The sequence below is a fragment of the Polyodon spathula genome, chromosome 17, assembly GCF_017654505.1.
Source record: "Polyodon spathula isolate WHYD16114869_AA chromosome 17, ASM1765450v1, whole genome shotgun sequence".
Taxonomy (NCBI): Eukaryota; Metazoa; Chordata; class Actinopteri; order Acipenseriformes; family Polyodontidae; genus Polyodon; species Polyodon spathula.
In genome coordinates, this window is record NC_054550.1 from 37,252,004 (window position 1) to 37,274,793 (window position 22,790).

General features: G+C 49.3%; 2 protein-coding genes and 1 long non-coding RNA gene across 5 annotated transcripts; all 3 read right to left on the bottom strand.

The window, feature by feature from the left end:
- Positions 1 to 2,450: 2,450 nt before the first annotated feature.
- On the bottom strand, positions 2,451 to 5,156 carry LOC121329891. Of its 3 annotated transcripts, none has more exons than XR_005951825.1 (2): positions 3,872 to 5,156; positions 2,451 to 3,793 (listed from the first exon to the last, which is right to left on the bottom strand). It is a non-coding gene; the product is annotated as an uncharacterized LOC121329891 (long non-coding RNA). The 3 variants fall into 3 exon arrangements; XR_005951823.1 differs by having other exon boundaries at positions 3,841 to 5,156; XR_005951824.1 differs by having other exon boundaries at positions 3,833 to 5,156.
- A 138-nt stretch (positions 5,157 to 5,294) lies between these two features.
- LOC121329708 (inositol-trisphosphate 3-kinase A-like) lies at positions 5,295 to 8,833 on the bottom strand. Its single transcript, XM_041275404.1, has 4 exons — positions 8,555 to 8,833; positions 7,507 to 7,608; positions 6,404 to 6,475; positions 5,295 to 5,336 (listed from the first exon to the last, which is right to left on the bottom strand). Exons 1-4 carry the CDS (start codon positions 8,816 to 8,818, stop codon positions 5,295 to 5,297), a joined length of 480 nt encoding a protein of 159 aa, XP_041131338.1. The 5' UTR covers positions 8,819 to 8,833.
- Positions 8,834 to 20,554: 11,721 nt separating this feature from the next.
- LOC121329890 lies at positions 20,555 to 22,287 on the bottom strand. Its single transcript, XM_041275878.1, has 2 exons — positions 21,330 to 22,287; positions 20,555 to 21,045 (listed from the first exon to the last, which is right to left on the bottom strand). The coding sequence occupies exons 1-2, from the start codon at positions 22,074 to 22,076 to the stop codon at positions 21,028 to 21,030; spliced, it is 765 nt and encodes a 254-aa protein (XP_041131812.1). The 5' UTR covers positions 22,077 to 22,287; the 3' UTR covers positions 20,555 to 21,027.
- Between the last annotated feature and the right edge of the window lie 503 nt (positions 22,288 to 22,790).

The window sequence follows — 22,790 nt, forward strand, 5'->3', positions numbered from 1 at the left end:
GAATAAATCGTTGTATTTGATTGCATAGAGGATAATAGGTGTGGGGCAGTGTGTTATAATGCTGTGCAATTCCATCAAGGGGATCTGACAGAGAAATAACAGGAGAGTGAAGCGGCAGCCGGACTCCCCAGCAGATCTTTGAGATGGAATTACACAGCCTTCAACACTTCCTGGGGTCTGATGACTTTTCTCATACATGCTGTTTACTTTTGAAACAGGCTCTGGGTGTTTACAGTGTGCAGCATGTCTCTCTGTCCTTTCTTAGCTGTGTCCCCTAAATTGGACTAACAACATGTCTCTCTGTCCTCTCTTAGCTGTGGCCCCTGAATTGGACTAACAGCATGTCTCTCTGTCCTCTCTTAGCTGTGGCCCCTGAATTGGACTAACAGCATGTCTCTCTGTCCTCTCTTAGCTGTGGCCCCTGAATTGAACTAACAGCATGTCTCTCTGTCCTCTCTTAGCTGTGGCCCCTGAATTGAACTAACAGCATGTCTCTCTGTCCTCTCTCAGCTGTGTCCCCTGAACTGGACTAACAGCATGGCTCTCTGTCCTCTCTCAGCTGTGTCCCCTGAACTGGACTAACAGCATGTCTCTCTGTCCTCTCTTAGCTGTGTCCTCTGACTAACCGCCTGTAGCTGTGAATTGAAATAGAATGATACCGTATACAAATGTACCCATGCATTTTAATATGGTTCTTCTTCTTCTTCTTCTTCTTCTTTGTGTTTCTGTTTTAATATTATTTGCAGCCTCAGTGAAAGTACTTGCTGATTCCCGCTTGTTTATTTGAAGTCCCGTATGTTCTGAGATTGGAACAGCAGTTCTGATCAGGACCTTTGAATAAACTGCACTGCACTGCCACTGGAAGCAATACAAAGCCATGCCTTCACATTACCTCTTATTAACTTTATTAATCCTTTATATTGTGATGGAAATATTCATTTCTTCACTAGTTTTTCTTATAATAATATTCTGGTAAACCGCTGCATCCTGGTACCTGTGATGTCATGCTTGTGTATTGAGATTCTGCAATGAAAGTGAATGAAGGCTCAGTCCGGCGAGGCTGTGCTGGGAGAGGGAGATGATGTCATGCTTGTGTATTGAGATTCTGCAGTGTTCTTAACAGGGATTCCCAATGAAAGTGAATGAAGGCTCAGTCTGGCGAGGCTGTGCTGGGAGAGGGAGATGATGTCATGCTTGTGTATTGAGATTCTGCAGTGTTCTTAACAGGGATTCCCAATGAAAGTGAATGAAGGCTCAGTCCGGCGAGGCTGTGCTGGGAGAGGGAGATGATGTTATGCTTGTGTATTGAGATTCTGCAGTGTTCTTAACAGGGATTCCCAATGAAAGTGAATGAAGGCTCAGTCCGGCGAGGCTGTGCTGGGAGAGGGAGATGATGTCATGTTTGTGTATTGAGATTCTGCAGTGTTCTTAACAGGGATTTCCAATGAAAGTGAATGAAGGCTCAGTCCGGCGAGGCTGTGCTGGGAGAGGGAGATGATGTCATGCTTGTGTATTGAGATTCTGCAGTGTTCTTAACAGGGATTCCCAATGAAAGTGAATGAAGGCTCAGTCCGGCGAGGCTGTGCTGGGAGAGGGAGATGATGTCATGCTTGTGTATTGAGATTCTGCAGAGTTCTTAACAGGGATTCCCAATGAAAGTGAATGAAGGCTCAGTCCGGCGAGGCTGTGCTGGGAGAGGGAGATGATGTCATGCTTGTGTATTGAGATTCTGCAGAGTTCTTAACAGGGATTCCCAATGAAAGTGAATGAAGGCTCAGCTTGGCGAGGCTGTGCTGGGAGAGGGAGATGATGTCATGCTTGTGTATTGAGATTCTGCAGAGTTCTTAACAGGGATTCCCAATGAAAGTGAATGAAGGCTCAGTCCGGCGAGGCTGTGCTGGGAGAGGGAGATAATGTCATGCTTGTGTATTGAGATTCTGCAGAGTTCTTAACAGGGATTCCCAATGAAAGTGAATGAAGGCTCAGCTTGGCGAGGCTGTGCTGGGAGAGGGAGATGATGTCATGCTTGTGTATTGAGATTCTGCAGTGTTCTTAACAGGGTTTGGGATTCCCAGTGAAAGTGAATGGCAGGGAGATTCCTCTCCCCAGGCAGACCCTCCACATTACAGACTCGGGGCTAACTGTATTTCTGAGTCTTACCACGTCATATTTAGGGGTGCCCAGACTCCGCCCATCCAATGCTGTGGGTGTGGCCAGGCCAGAATGTTTCATTAATTAAACCAGCAGCCTGATTTTTAGTGCAGGATTTTGAACAGTTTTTCTTTCTCACTGTGCTTTCGAACCTCACCCCTGCATCACAATGTCTAAGAAAACAAGCAATATAACGGAAATGAAAAATGAAATGCTTAATCCTCTGCAATATGATGTATAGTAATAACTGTATTCATCTGCATTTGCACCATAAATAAAAGAGAAGCGATCAGACCCCATCCTGGCTCTGGAATTTTATTGGAAAGTGTTGCTAGGTGAATTCCAAAGTCTCAGCGTTACAAAACCTCTATGCACAGACATACAGTGAATGCATACAGTAGTGTTCTTACATCTTGTGTTCATAAACACAGCAGTGCCTCTTATAAATAGACACATACTCTTTGTTTGTTCATTGCATCTCCCTGGTGCCACTCAGCACTAGTTTGAAAGAGTAACCCACTGAGCAGCACCTGCTAAAAGAGCTGCCTGCTCTACCAGAGAAGCTTGAGCCTCAATCCGCTCCCAGCCTCTCTGCAGTGAAGCTGCTTGTGGGTGTATCACATTGCTGCCACAAGGTGTCACTATTGAAGCAGTGAAAGCTTAGTATGCGCTCTGATACAGCAGGATCGCAATGGGCAATCTGTCAATCAATTCTGCATGTATTAAATAAGTGTTACAAATAACAGTAATAATAATATTAATAATATTAATAGTACTAGTTTTATATTTTCCCAGTTTTCTTTTCTGGAACACAGGGTAGTGTGTCCATGTGATATTATTACACATTGAAGAGAGTAAATAATGAACACGGTTTAAAATGACAGTAGAATAAAAAGGTTTCTCTGGTTGAAAGCGGTAATCTGGACTTAGTGTTCTACTCTATCAACATGACCTACATGTTTTTCAAAATGGAATGTAATCTAGTAGAGAGCAGGCTGTGTGGCTTTATTACCTGTTAAAGACTCGCTCAGTGACAAACACATGCTGGTCAGTGCTGCTGAAAGGGTGAGCAACATTTTAAACAAACCTGAGCGGAGCATCGTTGATAGTATTGGGGTTCCGTTTCTCATTACAGCATTGATGCTCTCTGCTAAAGACCACGAAAACATGCTTCTGTCCACAAGGGCTTTTTGCATCATCAGTGAGTCTAAAGGTAAGAGCTGTGATTGGATTATCAGTCTCCTCTTCTACCCATGTGTGAATCCCTGCTGACCTGCTGACCCTGCCTCTGTGCTACAGGACCACATCACACCTGCTGACCTGCTGACCCTGCCTCTGTACTACAGGACCACATCACACCTGCTGACCCTGCCTCTGTGCTACAGGACCACATCACACCTGATGACCTGCTGACCCTGCCTCTGTGCTACAGGACCACGTCACACCTGCTGACCCTGCCTCTGTACTACAGGACCACGTCACACCTGCTGACCTGCTGACCTGCTGACCCTGCCTCTGTGCTACAGGACCACATCACACCTGCTGACCCTGCTGACCCTGCCTCTGTGCTACAGGACCACATCACACCTGCTGACCTGCTGACCCTGCCTCTGTACTACAGGACCACATCACACCTGCTGACCTGCTGACCCTGCCTCTGTGCTACAGGACCACATCACACCTGCTGACCCTGCCTCTGTGCTACAGGACCACATCACACCTGCTGACCCTGCCTCTGTACTACAGGACCACATCACACCTGCTGACCTGCTGACCCTGCCTCTGTACTACAGGACCACGTCACACCTGCTGACCTGCTGACCTGCTGACCCTGCCTCTGTGCTACAGGACCACATCACACCTGCTGACCTGCTGACCCTGCCTCTGTGCTACAGGACCACATCACACCTGCTGACCTGCTGACCCTGCCTCTGTGCTACAGGACCACATCACACCTGCTGACCTGCTGACCGTGCCGCCTTGCTACAGGACCACATCACACCTGCTTACTGATGTTCCTTTATAACAGGTTAAGAGTCACTACAATAATTCCACTAGCTTGACGTCCTTTAAAATCCTTCTGTGTAAACATTTCAAATAAAACTAGAACGAAACGATGATCTCCCTTCTCTTGTCAATCCACGCCCAGCCAGCTTGTTTGCAATTCTGTCCAGTTGTAACTGCAGTTACAAGTCTCTCCTCACAGCCTCAGCCCCTGTAGAGACAGTCAGCCCACACTGCAGTAGTGCTGTGCGAGACCCAGCTGTGCACCCCCTGTAGTGGCCAGCGTGGGCTGGAAGGGGCAGGAAGTGTTCAGTCGATCGACTCTCTCAGAGCTTTTAACAATCAAATAAAGTATAATAATAACAGTCCTAGGTGTGTGTGTGCACGTGTGTCGGTGTGTGTTTCCACATGTCATGTGTGTGCACGTGTGTATATGTGTAAGTGTGTTTGTGCGCATGTGTGTGTGTGTCAGTGTGTGTGTGTGTGTGCATGTGCGCGTATGTGAATATGTGCGAGTGCATGATGATGTGTTGGTCAGTCCTGGTTAATGCCTGTGTGTGCTGTTTTGTGCAGTGTACTAGTTGAAGTCTGAATGCGTGTTGCTGTGTCCAGTGTACAGTCCAGTCCTGGGCAATGCCTGCGTGTACTGGTCAGTCCTGATTGATGGTCAGTTCTGGTTGATGGTCAGTCCTAGTGTATGGTCAGTCTTGGTTGTTGGTCAGTCCTTGTGTATGGTCAGTCCTGGTTGATGGTCATTTTTGGTTGATGGCCTGTCTTGGTTGATGGTCAGTCTTGGTTGATGGTCAGTCCTGGGTCTCCTGTCTGCTCTGGTGAGTCCAGGTTGTCCACTGTCTTCTCCGGCAGGTCCCTGGCGATGTTCCTGACCAACCCCACCATGTTGTCCAGCCCCCACAGGTAGCCGTCCTCGCGGTTTCCCTCGCACCACTCTGCCCGGTGGGTCAGGGTCTGTCCCTCGGACAGGGGGGTGGTCTTCCCGAAGTCGAGAGAGAATTGTGAGGAGGCGTAATGTGAGTGTGAGCTTGCAGCTGAAACGTAAACGAGACAGCAGAATTTTGTAGTTGTTAGTGTTTTTTAGGTTGGTGTCGTGGTTTTGGTTTTAGTATTACGGTCCCGGTGGGTCAGGGTCGGTCATGAATAAAGAGCAGGGAGCTCCCAATCACCTGCAGAGAGGAGAGGAGGAGGTGTGAGTGCGCTGGAACCACAGCAGTGTAGTGATTAGAGGAGGGGGGAGTGCGCTGGAACCACAGCAGTGTAGTGATTAGAGGAGGGGGGAGTGCACTGGAACCACAGCAGTGTAGTGATTAGAGGAGGGGTGAGTGCACTGGAACCACAGCAGTGTAGTGATTAGAGGAGGGGGGAGTGCGCTGGAACCACAGCAGTGTAGTGATTAGAGGAGGGGGGAGTGTGCTGGAACCACAGCAGTGTAGTGATTAGAGGAGGGGGAGTGCATTGGAACCACAGCAGTGTAGTGATTAGAGGAGGGGGGAGTGCACTGGAACCACAGCAGTGTAGTGATTAGAGGAGGGGTGAGTGTGCTGGAACCACAGCAGTGCAGTGATTAGAGGAGGGGGGAGTGCACTGGAACCACAGCAGTGTAGTGATTAGAGGAGGTGTGAGTGTGCTGGAACCACAGCAGTGCAGTGATTAGAGGAGGGGGGAGTGCACTGGAACCACAGCAGTATAGTGATTAGAGGAGGGGTGAGTGTGCTGGAACCACAGCAGTGCAGTGATTAGAGGAGGGGGGAGTGTGCTGGAACCACAGCAGTGCAGTGATTAGAGGAGGGGGGAGTACACTGGAACCACAGCAGTGTAGTGATTAGAGGAGGGGGGAGTGCGCTGGAACCACAGCAGTGTAGTGATTAGAGGAGGGGGGAGTGCATTGGAACCACAGCAGTGTAGTGATTAGAGGAGGGGTGAGTGCATTGGAACCACAGCAGTGTAGTGATTAGAGGAGGGGGGAGTGCGCTGGAACCACAGCAGTGTAGTGATTAGAGGAGGGGGGAGTGCTGGAACCACAGCAGTGTAGTGATTAGAGGAGGGGGGAGTGTGCTGGAACCACAGCAGTGTAGTGATTAGAGGAGGGGGGAGTGCGCTGGAACCACAGCAGTGTAGTGATTAGAGGAGGGGGGAGTGCGCTGGAACCACAGCAGTATAGTGATTAGAGGAGGGGGGAGCTCTGCTGCATGTCTGCTGGTATCTAACCCCTGGGGTTGTATGCGAGTCTCACCTCGTGACTCTTGAAGAATTCGGAGGACTCCAGCACTCTCCTGATCTCTTCCAGCTTAGCCAGGTAGGTTTCCTGTGGGAAGCAAACACATTTATGTCAGTCCCAGCAGTCCTCAATGTGCACACAAACCCTCACAGGACCTCAGTCTCATCAAAGAGCAGCCACGGAGCCTCACAGGATCCCAGTCTCATCAAAGAGCAGCCACAGAGCCTCACAGGACCTCAGTCTCATCAAAGAGCAGCCACGGAGCCTCACAGGATCCCAGTCTCATCAAAGAGCAGCCACAGAGCCTCACAGGACCTCAGTCTCATCAAAGAGCAGCCACAGAGCCTCACAGGACCTCAGTCTCATCAAAGAGCAGCCACGGAGCCTCACAGGACCTCAGTCTCATCAAAGAGCAGCCACGGAGCCTCACAGGGCCTCGGTCTCATCAAAGAGCAGCCACGGAGCCTCATAGGACCCCAGTCTCATCAAAGAGCAGCCACAGAGCCTCACAGGACCTCAGTCTCATCAAAGAGCAGCCACAGAGCCTCACAGGACCTCATCTCATCAAAGAGCAGCCACAGAACCTCACAGGATCTCAGTCTCATCAAAGAGCAGCCACAGAACCTCACAGGATCTCAGTCTCATCAAAGAGTAGCCAAGGAGCCTCCCAGGACCTCAGTCTCATCAAAGAGCAGCCACGGAGCCTCACAGGGCCTCAGTCTCATCAAAGAGCAGCCACGGAGCCTCACAGGATCTCAGTCTCATCAAAGAGTAGCCAAGGAGCCTCACAGGACCTCAGTCTCATCAAAGAGCAGCCACGGAGCCTCACAGGGCCTCAGTCTCATCAAAGAGCAGCCACAGAGCCTCACAGGATCTCAGTCTCATCAAAGAGCAGCCACGGAGCCTCACAGGACCTCAGTCTCATCAAAGAGCAGCCACGGAGCCTCACAGGGCCTCAGTCTCATCAAAGAGCAGCCACAGAGCCTCACAGGGCCTCAGTCTCATCAAAGAGCAGCCACAGAGCCTCACAGGACCTCGGTCTCATCCCAGAAGAGCAGCCTCCCCCTTTACCCTCTGCTGAGCTCCAGCAGCAGTGCCCACCCCCCCACCCCCCTCACCATGATCCTCTTGTTCCCCTCCACGAAGTCCCTGAAGACCAGCGTCACCTGCTCCTGGGTCTTGGTCCTCTTGAAGTCTGTGCTGCAGGTCCCGTCCTCTTTCTGAAGAGAAACACACAGCATGAGAGAGAGCAGGGAGCGAAAGAAGAGAGGAGATCCAAGGACACACTGAGACTTACAAGGAAAAACAAATCTGAAACAATCAGCATTAGAGAGAGAGAGAGCAGGGAGCGAAGGAGGAGAGGAGATCCGAGCAGGCACTGAGACTTACAAAGAAAAACAAATCTGAAACAATCAGCTTGCAGTCCTTAGATTAACACTCATTCAAAACTGTTTATTGCTTTGAATAGATATATAAAAACAAGTATTGTGTCAGTGTGTGTGTGTGTGCGTGCGTGTGAAGATGTGAGTGAGCCTTTCGAATGAGTTGGTATACCGTCTGTGAATCTGATTGAGTGTGTTTCGACATGTGTTCTGTGTGACTGGTTTAGCGTGGGGGAATCAGTGAGATGAGAGTGACTAAGGGGTGTGCATTTGAGGGGTGCGTGTGAATCTGAGTGAGAGTGTGAGTGGAGAGTGTTGCATTAGGTGGAGTCATGGTGCGTTGTGAATTAGGACTTAACTGCTCACACCGTACTCACACACACCAACAACGGCACCACTTAGACTCACTCTCACACGTAATCACACACTGCCAGTCCCCACGCACACTTTGTGACTGTCACCCCGTCTCAGCACACGGACTCAACACACCACTTTAGCTACCTCTGTCACACGTACCCCTCCCACTGGGTAGACGTAACGATGAGTGTGTGCATGAGTGTGTGTGTCTAGAGATTACAATTAGGAAAGGCTACACTGCCCTCTACAGTTGATTCCTCAGTACTGCTTGTTTTGTTTCAACCTGCTGGGGCTCTGCTAATAGACCACTCACAGACCCCAGGCCTGCGCTTAGAAGAGCCTCTCTCAGTACTGACGCACTGCAGGTTAAACAGCTGGGCATGGAGTGCAGGTGTCTCTGATAATGCGGGAGGGATCGGAGCCACACCTTGATGCCCTCGATCCGGAAGCCCAGGGAGTGTGTGGAGCTCATGGACTCTCTCCACTGCATGTAGCGGGGCTTGGTGACTGCCTTCTGGGCATGCTCCTCCGGAGTTGGGGCCTCTGCCTCCACCTCCACCATCTTGTTGTACATGTCCTTGCGCAGCTTGGGGCTCTTACGAGCACGGGCTAGCTCCTCCTCGAGGTACGTCCTGCAGGGGAAAGGAGAGGGGAGGGGGAGAGAGAATATAAAATATTGAGAATGCATCATCTTGTTTCTTGTCTCTTTTTTCTTTCTTCTGCAATAAAGAGACGTTGTGAATTAGAATTTTGAATTTGAATGCGAAAGAGTGGAAGAGGTGGAGACAGGAAGGGAACATGGTCTAGTTAGTACACAAATCTCCCAATGAATTTCTGATTGCTGTATCACTGTATTAGCCAGAGGGAGTGATGGAGGAATGAGTCAAGGCAGGGTCTCTGGGACAAGCTAAAGGATGTCATGATACTGAGTACACCAATATCACAATTGGGGATGGGCTCTGCATTCACACCCACTCTTGTACTCAGATCCCTGCCTGTATTCAAGCACAACACTGTGTGCAACAGACCATAAAACAACACGAGCAGAGCAGCTCACAGCAGCCCTGTGGTCCTGTCATTGCTCCCTGCTGGCTGTGTGTGTTCAGAACCCCCTTGTTACCAGGATTCAATCATTTGTTTGGTTTAATAGGGGTTACTTTAAAGACTAACGGACATAGTGACATATAATGCGGTCTCCCCCTTCAACTACCTTTCCTTACCCTCAAGGGGTTCCCGGTCCCCAGGGGCGAACCCTTGTTGGATTTCCTTACATGTACTTATACTGTCATGTTGGTTATAGGTGTCTAATTTTTTTTTGTACCCCCCGTGAGACGTACGTTTGTGGGTGAGAACATCGTGAGTCTTAGGGAACCGGTACCAAAATTGTAAGTTCGTGTTGTTTGAACAGTGAACACCACCCGTTGTCTGGTATTGTTGGGTTGGTGCTCGGTTATCGTGAGAGTGTCGTAGTTCCGAGGGAAGGGACCATGGGTAACGGAAGTGAATAACAGTCACCAACTCTACGTAAGAGCTGGGTTTCACTGTATGGGGGGACTTGTACCCCTGTGGTCCTGTCGAATGGCACCGGCTCCCTGCACTGCGTGTCTCTTCTTGTGTGTTAATGCACAGGGACAGTAACCTTTCCTTAACGTCACCGACACGGTTCCTTGGGGGTTGCTCCCTCTTGGGACAACCTTGTGTTGGGACAAAGGGGGTAACGAAGGGGGACGTCCGAGGAGAACTCCCTGTGGTCCTCTTGTCATGTGACAACCTGCTGGCTGTGCCTGTGTCCCAAGGGAGACGACCGACACTGTGGTCCAAAAGAGTCCCTTGGGGAACTCCAATAGGGACTTGTAAATGGAGCGAGTTTGTCCAGCCGAGAACACATGTGGTCTGCCTAATTGCTCCACCAAGGACCAGTGTGGTCCAGGGGAACCTTGGAACCGAAACAACAACCCCTCCCTGCTGGCTGTCCGCTTTGGGAGTCCCTTCCGTGGGGGGAACAAGCTACGACGAGGGGATGTTGGTGAACCCGGGACATTGCTAACACACGGTCCTCGGTTTGTTGGGTTTACAGGAGACAGTAAACGGGTGTGCACGACCGTCGTTGCAACCACAGGACTGAGTATGGCGTATTGTGACAACCAGAATGACATGTAATAACGGGGTGGGACCCCCGTAATGGTCACACATTGTCCTCCGGGACCCAACCAGAGTGAGAATTGGACAAGTAATTCCAAAGGGACGAATATTTGTGTCAGGCCACACCACAAAGTACTCTTGGGGGACACCAAGGGACAGTGTGGTAACGAGGTCACGAACCGGACACCCACACAAGTTTCTCAGCTTGCCTCAGGGCAGGTGGGTCCGAGGGGACGAAGCTGAACCACAACCAAAGGGTCCTTTTGTTGCTGACCAAACCAGACAGTTGTGAGGGGGACCTCTCTTTGTATTCACCCAACATAAGCGTTTACTATATTGGGACACCCATGGGAAAGGGGTAAACAAGGGGACGACCGGACAACCAACCACCCAAAGGGTCCTCTTTGGGACTATTAAGGACATTTAACGAGTTTTCTCGAACCTGACGAACACACTAAGGTCCTTTTCCTGTGGGTCATCATAAGTGGGTTGACGCCACACCCTAGGAAGGGAAACATAAGTCAGTCCTGAATATTTTTCTTTCGAGTTTCTCTCCTGCGGGAGGAGTTGAATCACAAAAAAAAACGAATTTCTCATTTTCAGGACTATTCTAAATACTGTCGTTAGTGGGGGTGTGTTATGTCTTAGCATCTCTCTCTATCTCATCTCTAAACCAGGGGAGAAGGAGTCTGTCTCTACCTACTGTCACACTCCCTCCTCTCTCTCTCCCCCCAGACACCTTATAAGGGGAGGTGAGAAACGGTAAGTAGGAGAGGAGGGGTGTTCCCTTCACCAAAACCCAACTGTCTTTTTTTCTGTTAATTTTGTTTAAGGAGGGGTGTGGGGAGGTTCGTTACTTCGGTTAGACAATACTGTCCAACGCCCAGGCACTCACCACACAACATACACACACACACACAAACACACACACACACACACACCTACTGGTTGTCCACACACCTGACACACACACACACACACACACACCGAGACACAGACACACACTGACCCCCACACACAGACACACACACTGAACACACACACACACACACAAACACAAGACAAACGTCAGTTGTTGTGTGTGGTCACTGTTAAACACCATACACACACACACGTGTGACTTGTTGGTGTGACTTGTGTGTGGTGCACTGACAGACAAACACACACACACGAAGGGGTACAGCACACGGGTGTGTGGTGGACTGGTGTGTGTCGTTGTGTGTTGAACTGTCTGTTGGGTTGGGGGTGACCTGTCTGTGTCCTTTGGGTGTCTTGTGTGTGCGGTGCAGTGTCAGAAGGGGACAGGGGGGGGACTGAGGTGGAGTACAGGCAGACACGTCAGGACACATTGCGTTCCCCGACAAAATGACGGGGGGGGAAGACCAGGTTTCAACACGGACGTAAATCCCGGAGGGGCGGAGAGGGAGGGGTGGCAGGGTGCAACACAATCTACCCGGCCCCTGCACCCCCAATTTTCTCGGGGTTGCAACAGGGGGTAAGCCGACGAGCTTCGGGTGGATCAAGCAAGGGAAGGGAAGTGACGAACCTCCGTTGGCCACTGGGGGAGGGGGAGGAGCGGGTCCGGGAACAAAGGGAATTTCTCGAGTCTCCTCCCTCTAACCCTTTGACTGGGACCGAAAACGAACGAACCGATCGAGCAGAGACGAGCGACTCTTTGGCCTCTTTGAGTTGCTAGGGTTCTTCTTATCTTATCTGGATATACAGAACCGGTTCCTTGGACTTGAGCCAGTACTTTTTAGGGTGAAAAGGTAGGCCGGGGTCTCATTGAAGGGGGTCCGAACGGATAGGGGCGATTGTGGGAGGGCAGGGCAGGGCGGCGGGAGAGGCGAGAGGCACAGGCTCGAACGAAGGAAGCACGTCCCATCTGGAGGGGGGTGAGGCGGTAGTTGATGGGGGCCGGACGGTTAGGGTGGGGGCAGGCGAACAGAGCGAGGGGGTCCAGGGACTCTGACCCTGGCCTGCTGCTGCTGCTGCCTGCTCGCTGAGACCATAATTTTGGGCGACGGGAGGGGGGTGGCGGGAAAAAGGGACCTGATTTGGAGGGGCATGGGCGAAGTGGGAGGGGGCGCAGGGCGCAGGGTGCGGGGACTGGCTGGGGGGCTTTCTGTGATGTGACCACGGAGGGGAACAGGGGGGACGGATTAAGCACAGGACAGGGGACATGGACCTCCAGGACTACCAGGGCAGCCCCGCTCCCCGGACCCTAGCGGGACGAGGGGGTCTCCAGGGGGCTATGTTAACACAGGGCTCACGACTGGTTCCTCATCGCACTTCCCCGTTCAAGCTTCTATTTCACCTTCAGGTCACCTTGCTACCAGAACTAACCGTTAGTTCCCCCACATATGCGACGGATGCCCTTTCTCCCCACTGTCAACCGGGGTAAACTTCCAAGTCACCAAAACGCGCGTATACCGGCAGTTTCATACGCTGAAAGTTTTTGGAGGTATTACAGCTGTCGTCAACACCACTAGACTTTGGTCCGTTATTTTTTATCATTAAGGTTTGCGAGGATTAACGGGTCTTCCAAAACTCGAATCTCCCATTGTCGAAACTCTGAGTGCCTTCTTCAGCGGTGAGTGAGGTAAAAAAGCGTGTTCTTTGTTAGGTGAAATGGGGGTATTTAGTTACCAGTCCTGCAAAGCAGAAAAGTCTTGAGTCAGGTCAAAGAAATGGGGGGGGGGGGGGGGGGGGGGGGGTTTTACCATGTTGATGATGGGGGGGGTGAACTTTTTTTTCCAAGGGGGGAACGAGCCACAGGACTTCAATCATTTTTAGGGAAATTTTTCGTACATAGTATAAATTAAATAAAAAATATAAAATAAATAAAGTAACGTATAACCTCGGTTTCCTTTCACCCAGGGGGGGGGTTTTCCAGTCGTTGAGGTAACGTTGTGACGTTGAACCGATCGGAACGTAAAAGTATTTGTGTGAAAAATAATTGGACAGAAACTTTTCTTTCTGTTTCGAAAAAATTAAAATCTTTACTATCCCATAACCCAACGGGAGGGGACGCACGCAAACTGCCATTGAAATACAGTGTTTGTGATGAAGAATGGCAGTCAAGTATGTTACTCCTACCTGAGTGCGATTTATTGTGGTTCTGAACAGCATAAAAATAATAATCAAACTCCTAATTGCAAGAGTTTGAGTTTGAGCTAGGGTTAGGGTTAGCTCAGACCCACAGAGAAGTGAGCACTCTCCAGTTCCCCAGAAACTCCACTTCCCCATATCAATGTCACTTTCGTCTTTCAGAAGTCAGAAAGAAATTGTTACCATGTGACTGTCCCCTGAAAAAAAGTTCTGCTCGGTGTCCTGAAGTTTAAAATCCCTTTAAAGCATGTATTTATTTATTTATTCCTGTGCTGTACCCTCCTTTCAAAGGAAAGGACACGACCAAATTGGGACGGTACACGCACGGACCGACGAAAAGGCGAAGACACGGAAATTAGGACGTGGACGAGTTGGACCCACGACTTGGGGACAGGAGGGACACTTTCTTTTGGCCTCGATTTTAAGCAACACCCCTTTACTACGGCCCACAGAAGGGGACAGAACATGGGAGGGGGGACAAACCGGCAAATGGGGCACGAAGTGGACACCGAACATGGGGACGAGGGGACAACCGGCACTGGGGACGAAAGTTCCTGTGCTGAACCCTGCTCCCCTGTGCTGTACCCTGCTCTCCTGTGCTGTACCCTGCTCTCCTGTGCTGTACCCTGCTCTCCTGTGCTGTACCCTGCTCCCCTGTGCTGTACCCTGCTCTCCTGTGCTGTACCCTGCTCCCCTGTGCTGTACCCTGCTCTTCTGTGCTGTATCCTGCTCTTCTGTGCTGTACCCTGCTCCCCTGTGCTGTACCCTGCTCCCCTGTGCTGTACCCCTGCTCCCCATGCTCTCCTGTGCTGTACCCTGCTCTCCTGTGCTGAACCCTGCTCTCCTGTGCTGTACCCTGCTCCCCTGTGCTGTACCCTGCTCCCCTGTGCTGTACCCTGCTCTTCTGTGCTGTATCCTGCTCTTCTGTGCTGTATCCTGCTCCCCTGTGCTGTACCCTGCTCCCCTGTGCTGTACCCTGCTTTCCTGTGCTGTACCCTGCTTTCCTGTGCTGTACCCTGCTCCCCTGTGCTGTACCCTGCTTTCCTGTGCTGTACCCTGCTCTCCTGTGCTGTACCCTGCTCCCCTGTGCTGTACCCTGCTCCCCTGTGCTGTACCCTGCTTTCCTGTGCTGTACCCTGCTTTCCTGTGCTGTACCCTGCTTTCCCGTGTTCTCCTCCCCTCCTCTGTGCTTGTTCATTTAATTCCGAGACGTCTCAAATGGAAAAGTAAACAGTGGTATCAATTTACCATCTGGGTGGAGTGTTTGCTGAACTTTATTGCAGATTAAATATTACACAGCGCTTTGGACAACACACTGCACAGTACTCAAGCTCAGTGTTTGATCGGAGAGTTTTCATTTGACTCGACAGCAAAGACTCATGTCAAACTGAGTGCAAATGAATGACTCTGATTTTAAAGTGTATGCAAACATGCTTGGGAAATTAAAGAAAACCATTTTCAGAACATTTTAAAACAGATGATCTTTCCAGGGGGACAGAGACACACAGGGTCATTCCACAGGGACAGAGACACACAGTGTCATTCCAGGGGAAAGAGACACACAGTGTCATTACAGGGGGACGGAGACACATAGTGTCATTCCAGGGGGACAGAGACACACATTGTCATTCCAGGGGAAAGAGACACACAGTGTCATTCCACAGGGACAGAGACACACATTGTCATTCCAGGGGAAAGAGACACACAGTGTCATTCCAGGGGGACAGAGACACACAGTGTCATTCCAGGGGGACAGAGACACACAGTGTCATTCCAGGGGAAAGAGACACACAGTGTCATTCCAGGGGGACAGAGACACACAGTGTCATTCCAGGGGGACAGAGACACACAGTGTCATTCCAGGGGAAAGAGACACATGGTGTCATTCCAGGGGACAGAGAGACACAGTGTCATTCCAGGGGGACAGAGACACACAGTGTCATTCCAGGGGAAAGAGACACACAGTGTCATTCCAGGGGAAAGAGACACACAGTGTCATTCCAGGGGACAGAGAGACACAGTGTCATTCCATGGGGACAGAGACACACAGAGTTGTTCTGTTTTAACTCTAATAACCCCACTCCTCTTTGTGCTTTACTACCCTGGGCTGTTATTTTTTTATGGCCCTGCACACCCACAATAAGGAGCAGTCAATAGGAAACACAAGGAGTGCTGTTTGTATTGCCTGTAGCCCTGTATTCATAACAAGAGAGAGAGCCCTGTATTTATAACAAGAGAGAGAGCCCTGTATTCATAACAAGAGAGAGCCCTGTATTTATAACAAGAGAGAGAGCCCTGTATTCATAACAAGAGAGAGAGAGCCCTGTATTTATAACAAGAGAGAGCCCTGTATTTATAACAAGAGAGAGAGCCCTGTATTTATAACAAGAGAGAGAGTGAGACCTGTATTTATAACAAGAGAGAGACCTGTATTTATAACAAGAGAGAGAGCCCTGTATTCATAACAAGAGAGAGAGAGCCCTGTATTCATAACAAGAGAGAGAGCCCTGTATTCATAACAAGAGAGAGAGAGAGCCCTGTATTTATAACAAGAGAGAAAGTGAGACCTATATTTATAACAAGAGAGAGAGACCTGTATTTATAACAAGAGAGAGAGCAAGACTATATTTATAACAAGAGACAGAGAGAGCCCTGTATTTATAACAAGAGAGAGAGAGCCCTGTATTTATAACAAGAGAGAGAGACCTGTATTCATAACAAGAGAGAGAGAGCCCTGTATTCATAACAAGAGAGAGCCCTGTATTCATAACAAGAGAGAGAGCCCTGTATTCATAACAAGAGAGAGAGAGCCCTGTATTCATAACAAGAGAGAGAGAGAGCCCTGTATTCATAACAAGAGAGAGAGAGCCCTGTATTTATAACAAGAGAGAGAGCGAGACTATATTTATAACAAGAGAGACAGCCCTGTATTTATAACAAGAGAAAGAGAGCCCTGTATTTATAACAAGAGAGAGACCTGTATTCATAACAAGAGAGAGAGAGAGCCCTGTATTTATAACAAGAGAGAAAGTGAGACTATATTTATAACAAGAGAGAGACCTGTATTTATAACAAGAGAGAGAGCAAGACTATATTTATAACAAGAGACAGCCCTGTATTTATAACAAGAGAGAGAGAGCCCTGTATTTATAACAAGAGAGAGAGACCTGTATTCATAACAAGAGAGAGAGAGCCCTGTATTCATAACAAGAGAGAGAGAGCCCTGTATTCATAACAAGAGAGAGAGCCCTGTATTCATAACAAGAGAGAGAGAGCCCTGTATTCATAACAAGAGAGAGCCCTGTATTCATAACAAGAGAGAGAGAGCCCTGTATTTATAACAAGAGAGAGAGCGAGACTATATTTATAACAAGAGAGACAGCCCTGTATTTATAACAAGAGAAAGAGAGCCCTGTATTTATAACAAGAGAGAGAGACATGTATTTATAACAAGAGAGAGAGACCTGTATTTACCCAACAGCATTCTGCCTTTCTTAAAACCAATATCAAAATGAACACACTCCCCTTCCTGCATCCTAATAATAGCGCAGCGCACAGGAAGCATGAGAAACAGATGCTTGTTTTTAATTTTATATAAAACATAGCACTGTGTTCATGGGTAACTCTCAATACGAACCCTAGAGTACCTCTCCAGAGAGAGACAGAGCGGGAGAGAGAGAGGAGAGACAAAGAGAGAGGGAGAGACAGAGAGAGTGAGAGAGAGAGAAAGAGAGGGAGGGAGAGACAAAGAGATAGGGAGGGAGAGAGACAGATAGAGAGGCCTTTCAGTACATAAATGCTTTGTTTTTACTGTTACTTGATATTTTAAAATACATCTGAATTGCTGCATAATCAATTGGCAGTGAGAGGGAGAAAGAGAGAAAGGTAGCAGAAATTGCTTGCGAGTTTTATTATTAGTAGTAGAGACGGACGCGGAGCTGTGACCTCCCGCTCCTGTCTACTGCGCTGACGGCCACCACCTTTGAATATTTCTTTCAGAATTTAAATTGGCATTCAAATAGCCTTTAAATTTGAATTAGCTGGGCAACAAAAGTAAAGCCCAAACTATGTTATAGCGAAAAGAAGAAAAAACCCACTGGGGAGTAAACTATTAGAGAGAGCAGAGAAACTCTCTTCTGCACAGTAGCAGTTTGTTTCAGACCTCATTCATGCATTGGTTTACATTGTATTGTATTTTTTGGAGCCAGTTGTATATGAATTCTGTTATGTGAATTCCATGTTATGTGACGTGGGCATTTCAAGCAGCGTTAGTTCAGATAGAGGAAGATGCATCAACGACATACTGTGTGTGGACTGAATTAATAAGCGAGCTGTGTCAAGCTAGGTCAATTCCCAGTGTCTGATCTTCATGCCTTCACAGTAGCCAGGATCCTTAGTCCCATTTCCAGTGCTGCCTGGCTGGCAGCTCAGTGTGGGAGTCTGGTTTGAGATTCCACTGCAGCTCAGTGCGGGAGTCTGGTTTGAGATTCCACTGCAGCTCAGTGCGGGAGTCTGGCTTGAGATTCCACTGCAGCTCAGTGCGGGAGTCTGGCTTGAGATTCCACTGCAGCTCAGTGCGGGAGTCTGGCTTGAGGTTCCACTGCAGCTCAGTGCGGGAGTCTGGCTTGAGGTTCCACTGCAGCTCAGTGCGGGAGTCTGGTTTGAGGTTCCACTGCAGCTCAGTGCGGGAGTCTGGTTTGAGGTTCCACTGCAGCTCAGTGCGGGAGTCTGGTTTGAGGTTCCACTGCAGCTCAGTGCGGGAGTCTGGCTTGAGATTCCACTGCAGCTCAGTGTGGGAGTCTGGTTTGAGATTCCACTGCAGCTCAGTGCGGGAGTCTGGCTTGAGGTTTCACTGCAGTTCTATCTGCTCGTGTTTTCCCAGGACAGCCCCAAGGTTGTGGTGTGAGATTAGGTAAGCATGCAAATGGACACAGAGCCCTGGGACTGCAGAGCAATGAGAGGTATGGAAACAGCAGGTGCCCCTGTGATGGTTAGATTTCCATACTGCACAGAGTTTGTTTAGGAGGCTGGCTACCTGATCTGCTTGAACTCAGCTCGCTGAGGTCAGATATCAATCAGGGAGCGCCGGTCTCCAGGGTCGTGCCTCATCAAGTGGACTGGATAAGCACCAATGAGCAGAATGGCCCCCTCTCCTTCCATGTTCTTATACGCTCTCCATTAGTGGTTGATGATGAAAGCAATAAAGAAATGTCTGACTGCAGTGCCCCCCCACCACATTGTGTGTGTCCTGAACTGGCCTCAATCGTGAGTTTTCACTGTCTTTAATATTAAGACAAACAGCCAGTCTGAATACACACACACACAGCAGACTGAACCAGCACTGCGCTCCTCTCCCTGCCCCTTTAGGTCACGCCTGACCTGTAGGAAAATGATTTGACATCCGCAAAGCTGCGGATCTAGAACCCGAACATAAATCCATATCTATCTAGCTGTTTATGCTGTTTTAAATGGAATGATTGCTTTGCAATATGTGCGTAACTGTAAACCAATGCATGTTAAATAGACAGCAGCTTGGTTGTGCTGTAGTCTATGTGTGCTGTATGGACACGGGGGTAATTGATCAAGCAGACCCTCCTGCAAGACTGTAGGGTTCCTATCAGGAGGAGATGTTCATGCAGCTATAAGGGAGGCAAAGTTAACTGAACAGGGTCCTGATTGTTCAAGCTCCTGGCACCAGACCATTTCAATAATATACTGCATCTGAGCGGCGCTCTGAACCCTAGGACTGGGTGCCAGTTTTCTTTGTTTTGTGGTGGAACATTTCATACAAGCCCAGCCTTTAACATTCTGACACTTGAAGAGCAGGCTCGTGCCAATCTGCTTGTAATACCAGGAGGGAATCATCTGTTTCCACTGCAGCACACAGGGCTGGCAAGCAGGTGATGATATGTAAATGCACTCACTTTCCAGAAACCACGAGCACTTGAGCTGTAAGAGGGGCTATTTAGTCTCTCACACGCTGTGCTTGAGCTTAGCAAAAAGCCATAACGCCATTCAAATGAGTCTGACATCAATACAAGCCAGCTTTCAAAGTCCTAGGATTGATTTCCTTCGCACAGAATATCTCTTTTACTTGCCCAGCCCAGGATGCATTCTCTGATCGCCTGCCACTCAAGTTATCCTGAAGGCAGCTCATTTGCATTCCTGGGTGTGAGTTTGTGTGTGTGTGTGAATGTGCTATTGCACGTCTCCTGAGCTGTTGTGTGTCTGGTCTGTGCACTTCTTGTACTGTACCTGCCCAATACGCCCTTGCACTGTGAGACTAACACACCTGCACAGACCTGCCCGTCCCAGGGCGAGGCTGAGCTGGCACAGGAATGCATTGTGCCCGGGTGAAGTACCGAACTGCATGGAAGTGAACAGAGAGGGACAGGAGAAAGGCAGCATGGCAATGCTGCTGATGCACTGTACTGTGGGTTACCATGGGGTTCCCATACCACCCCTGATTACTTCACTTCCCAAGCATTTACAGACATTTAACCCTGTAATGCCCAAGCATGGCAACACACATGAACAACTCTGTCTCGTGAGGCTGGATTTGAAAAATAAGAATTCAGAGGGGTGAATACAGGGCGTTACACAATATTGTGTTTATCAATCTGTCATAAGAAGTTGCTGACGTTAAAAATACATTGTACAGATCTGAACATGAGGGAGGGGGGTCCATTCCCTCTCAGCCACAGGGGACAAACCCTGTCTCTGGCAGCATCTCAAAGAAAAAGGGATCTGTGTGCATTATACAAGCTGGGACTGGAACCTGGAGAAAATCTCAGGCATGGAAATAAGACTCCTGTTGCATAGCAGTTTCAACCAGTCCAGGTTTTACTGCCAGCCTGACTAGCCACTGTGTACAGGTAACAAGCTCGGGTGTGTCTTATTAAACTCATAGAAACCAGGAATGGATCAGACTGCTGTGCAACGGGAGTCTCATTCCCACCCCTGTGCCTAATCAGGGATGATAACACTGTGTAACAATCACTATTTCCAATGGGAAAACGGGCAAACGTGTGTCTTTTCGTTCACATAAAGTCAGAAAAAAACAACATATGAATCCAAATTAACATGTATTTATACTAAAGTAATGCAAAAATGACTACAAAAGATTTAGAAGTGAGTAGTTTTTCGAGATTTACGATTATACTTTTGAGGCATAAGCAATTAGGAAATAACACTTACTACCCAGGAACAAAAATTGTATTACATAGTGTAAAAACAGCACAAATTCTACTTCCAATAAGAAACCCCCAAGAGACTGCAGCTTCCAGTGTTTTAACATGGAAGAAAGAGAAATGTGTGTATGTTATTGTACCTTTCGAGAAAGTGATAGGAGCCATTGTGTTAAAAATGAGAGGTGCCTCTGTTTTCTTCCTGTATTTTCAGTTCTGAGGGGGTGAGGCAACGCAATTACCCAGTCTTGGAATGCAGCCTGGCTGGACTGGTTTGCAGGTATTTCGGTTGCCGCTTGTACATGTTTTCCCACCGACTGCAGAACACAGCAGCATACTGTAGCCCTGTCCTCTCCACTGGCTGTGTGCGAGAAGCTGATCCGTTCCAGTCTAGCACGGCGTGCTGTCTCTGTGCCCTGATTTCTCAACTCGAAACGAACTGTGCGCGGCTGCACGCTGTCTACCAGCACAGCACTACCTGACGGCAAAAGCGACAAGAACATGCAACTGAAAATCATCAAACACTACGAATATGATGTCATAGCCACGAAGCTGCAGCTCGGGAGGCATTTCAAAAAAAGTTCAAAGTAAAGAATAAAACGTCAACACTTATTTAAAGAAATCTGACGCATTTCTTGATATTTCAATAGGTCTGCTCTCCTACTAAACTAAAAATACAACCCTTAACACCCTAACTTACTGTATTGTTGCATCAATAATAATAATAATAATAATAATAATAATAATAATAATAACGCTTACAATAGGTGTGTCCTCTGCCTGCTCCAAGGTAACGATGCCTTGACTCTTGGTTTCGTTGTCACTCAGAATATCATCTTCGGACTCCTCACAAACAGTCGACCCGTTTGAGGGGAGCGAGGAGTTGGACAGCCTTCTGCTCAGCGGTCCATCCACTTGGTTCCAGTCCTCGCCCATCTCCCGGGGGCTGCCCCCGCCGCTGGGGGTTATGGTAAGCTGCGGGACCCGTGGGGTCCGCAAGCAGTTGGGAGCCTTGCCCTCACCGACTTCGCCCTCGGAGGGGGCTCTGTTGGCGTTAGCGCCAGTCCCGCTGTCACTCATTCTGCTGCGGCTGCTTTTACGCTCCCCGTTACGGACACCCGCGCCCACGACACCGTCACCGTTGGAATGGTGGGCGACCTCCCTGGATGATCTCCGCCGCTCTTTGGGCATTTGTTTCCCGGCTGGGGGTCGATGGTGATGACGGTGGAGGTGATGTGCTTGAGCCACACTGCTGGGCTCGAATAACGATCTGAGTTGCACGACACTCACTCCTGTTACTTCCCTGTCTATCGCGGACTTGAACCCAACTTTCTCACGGGTACCGGTACTGCTACCGCTACGACTACTCGTACTAGTGCTGCCGAACCGCTCAGCGCTCACAGCGGCAGCTCTCGCCGCAGTCCCAGCGGCTTCAGATTCTGTCTGATCGCTGGTATCTGCGCCTAGTGATTTTGCTGCGGAATCCCCGCAGGTGCGTTGGTGGATCATAGCTGTGACGCCGGTTGGGTGGGTTTTTTTAAAAAAAATTTTACATGAGGGATGTTTGTAAAGTTTTTTTTTTTTTTCTTTCGATTGTGTTCTCTGCTTTGCAGTTTGCAGCAGAAGCAGCAGCAGCGGCCGCTCAAGCTGGTGTTTCCTTTTCTGTAAAGCTGTGCGTTTGTGTGTGTGTGTGTGTTGCGATGCACTTCCGTCTACTGTTTTCAGTTTACATAGTACTGCACATTTCAGCACCTATTTTCCACTCTCTCTCTCTCTCTCTCTCTCTTGGCCTCCATCTCTCCTCTCTCTCTCTCTCTCTCTCCTCTCTCTCTCTCGCTCCTCTCCTCTCTCTCTCTCTCTCTCTCTCCTCCCCTCTCTCTCCACCTTCTCTCTCTCTCTCCCCCCTCTCTCTCTCTCTCTCTCTCTCTCTCTCTCTCTCTCTCTCTCTCCTCTCCCTCTATCTGCCCCCCCCCCCCTTGATGGAATACCCCCCCCCCCCCCCTCCCCCCCCCCCCCCCCACCCCCCCCCCCCCCCCCCCCCCCCCCCCCCCCCCCCCACAACACACAGAGTGTAGTGTGTGTGACATGTGGAATACTGTGGATTGGTTTCTGTGGTGTGTTGTGTGGGAATGGGGAAAAGTTTCAGTGTGTGTTTGCTGAACGGGAATGACGGACTGGCTGTGATGAGCATTGATCTCACCGGGAACGGTTATGATGTGTGGG

Excerpts from the sequence above, each read along its gene's own strand:
- LOC121329708 (XM_041275404.1), bottom strand. The coding sequence starts at position 8,818 with ATGATGCATTCTCAATATTTTATATTCTCTCTCCCCCTCCCCTCTCCT. Across the intron at positions 7,609-8,554 it reads TCCGGATCGAGGGCATCAAG|AAAGAGGACGGGACCTGCAG; the intron begins GTGTGGCTCCGA and ends GTTTCTCTTCAG. Across the intron at positions 5,337-6,403 it reads AATTCTTCAAGAGTCACGAG|GTGATTGGGAGCTCCCTGCT; the intron begins GTGAGACTCGCA and ends TCCTCTCTGCAG.
- LOC121329890 (XM_041275878.1), bottom strand. The coding sequence starts at position 22,076 with ATGATCCACCAACGCACCTGCGGGGATTCCGCAGCAAAATCACTAGGC.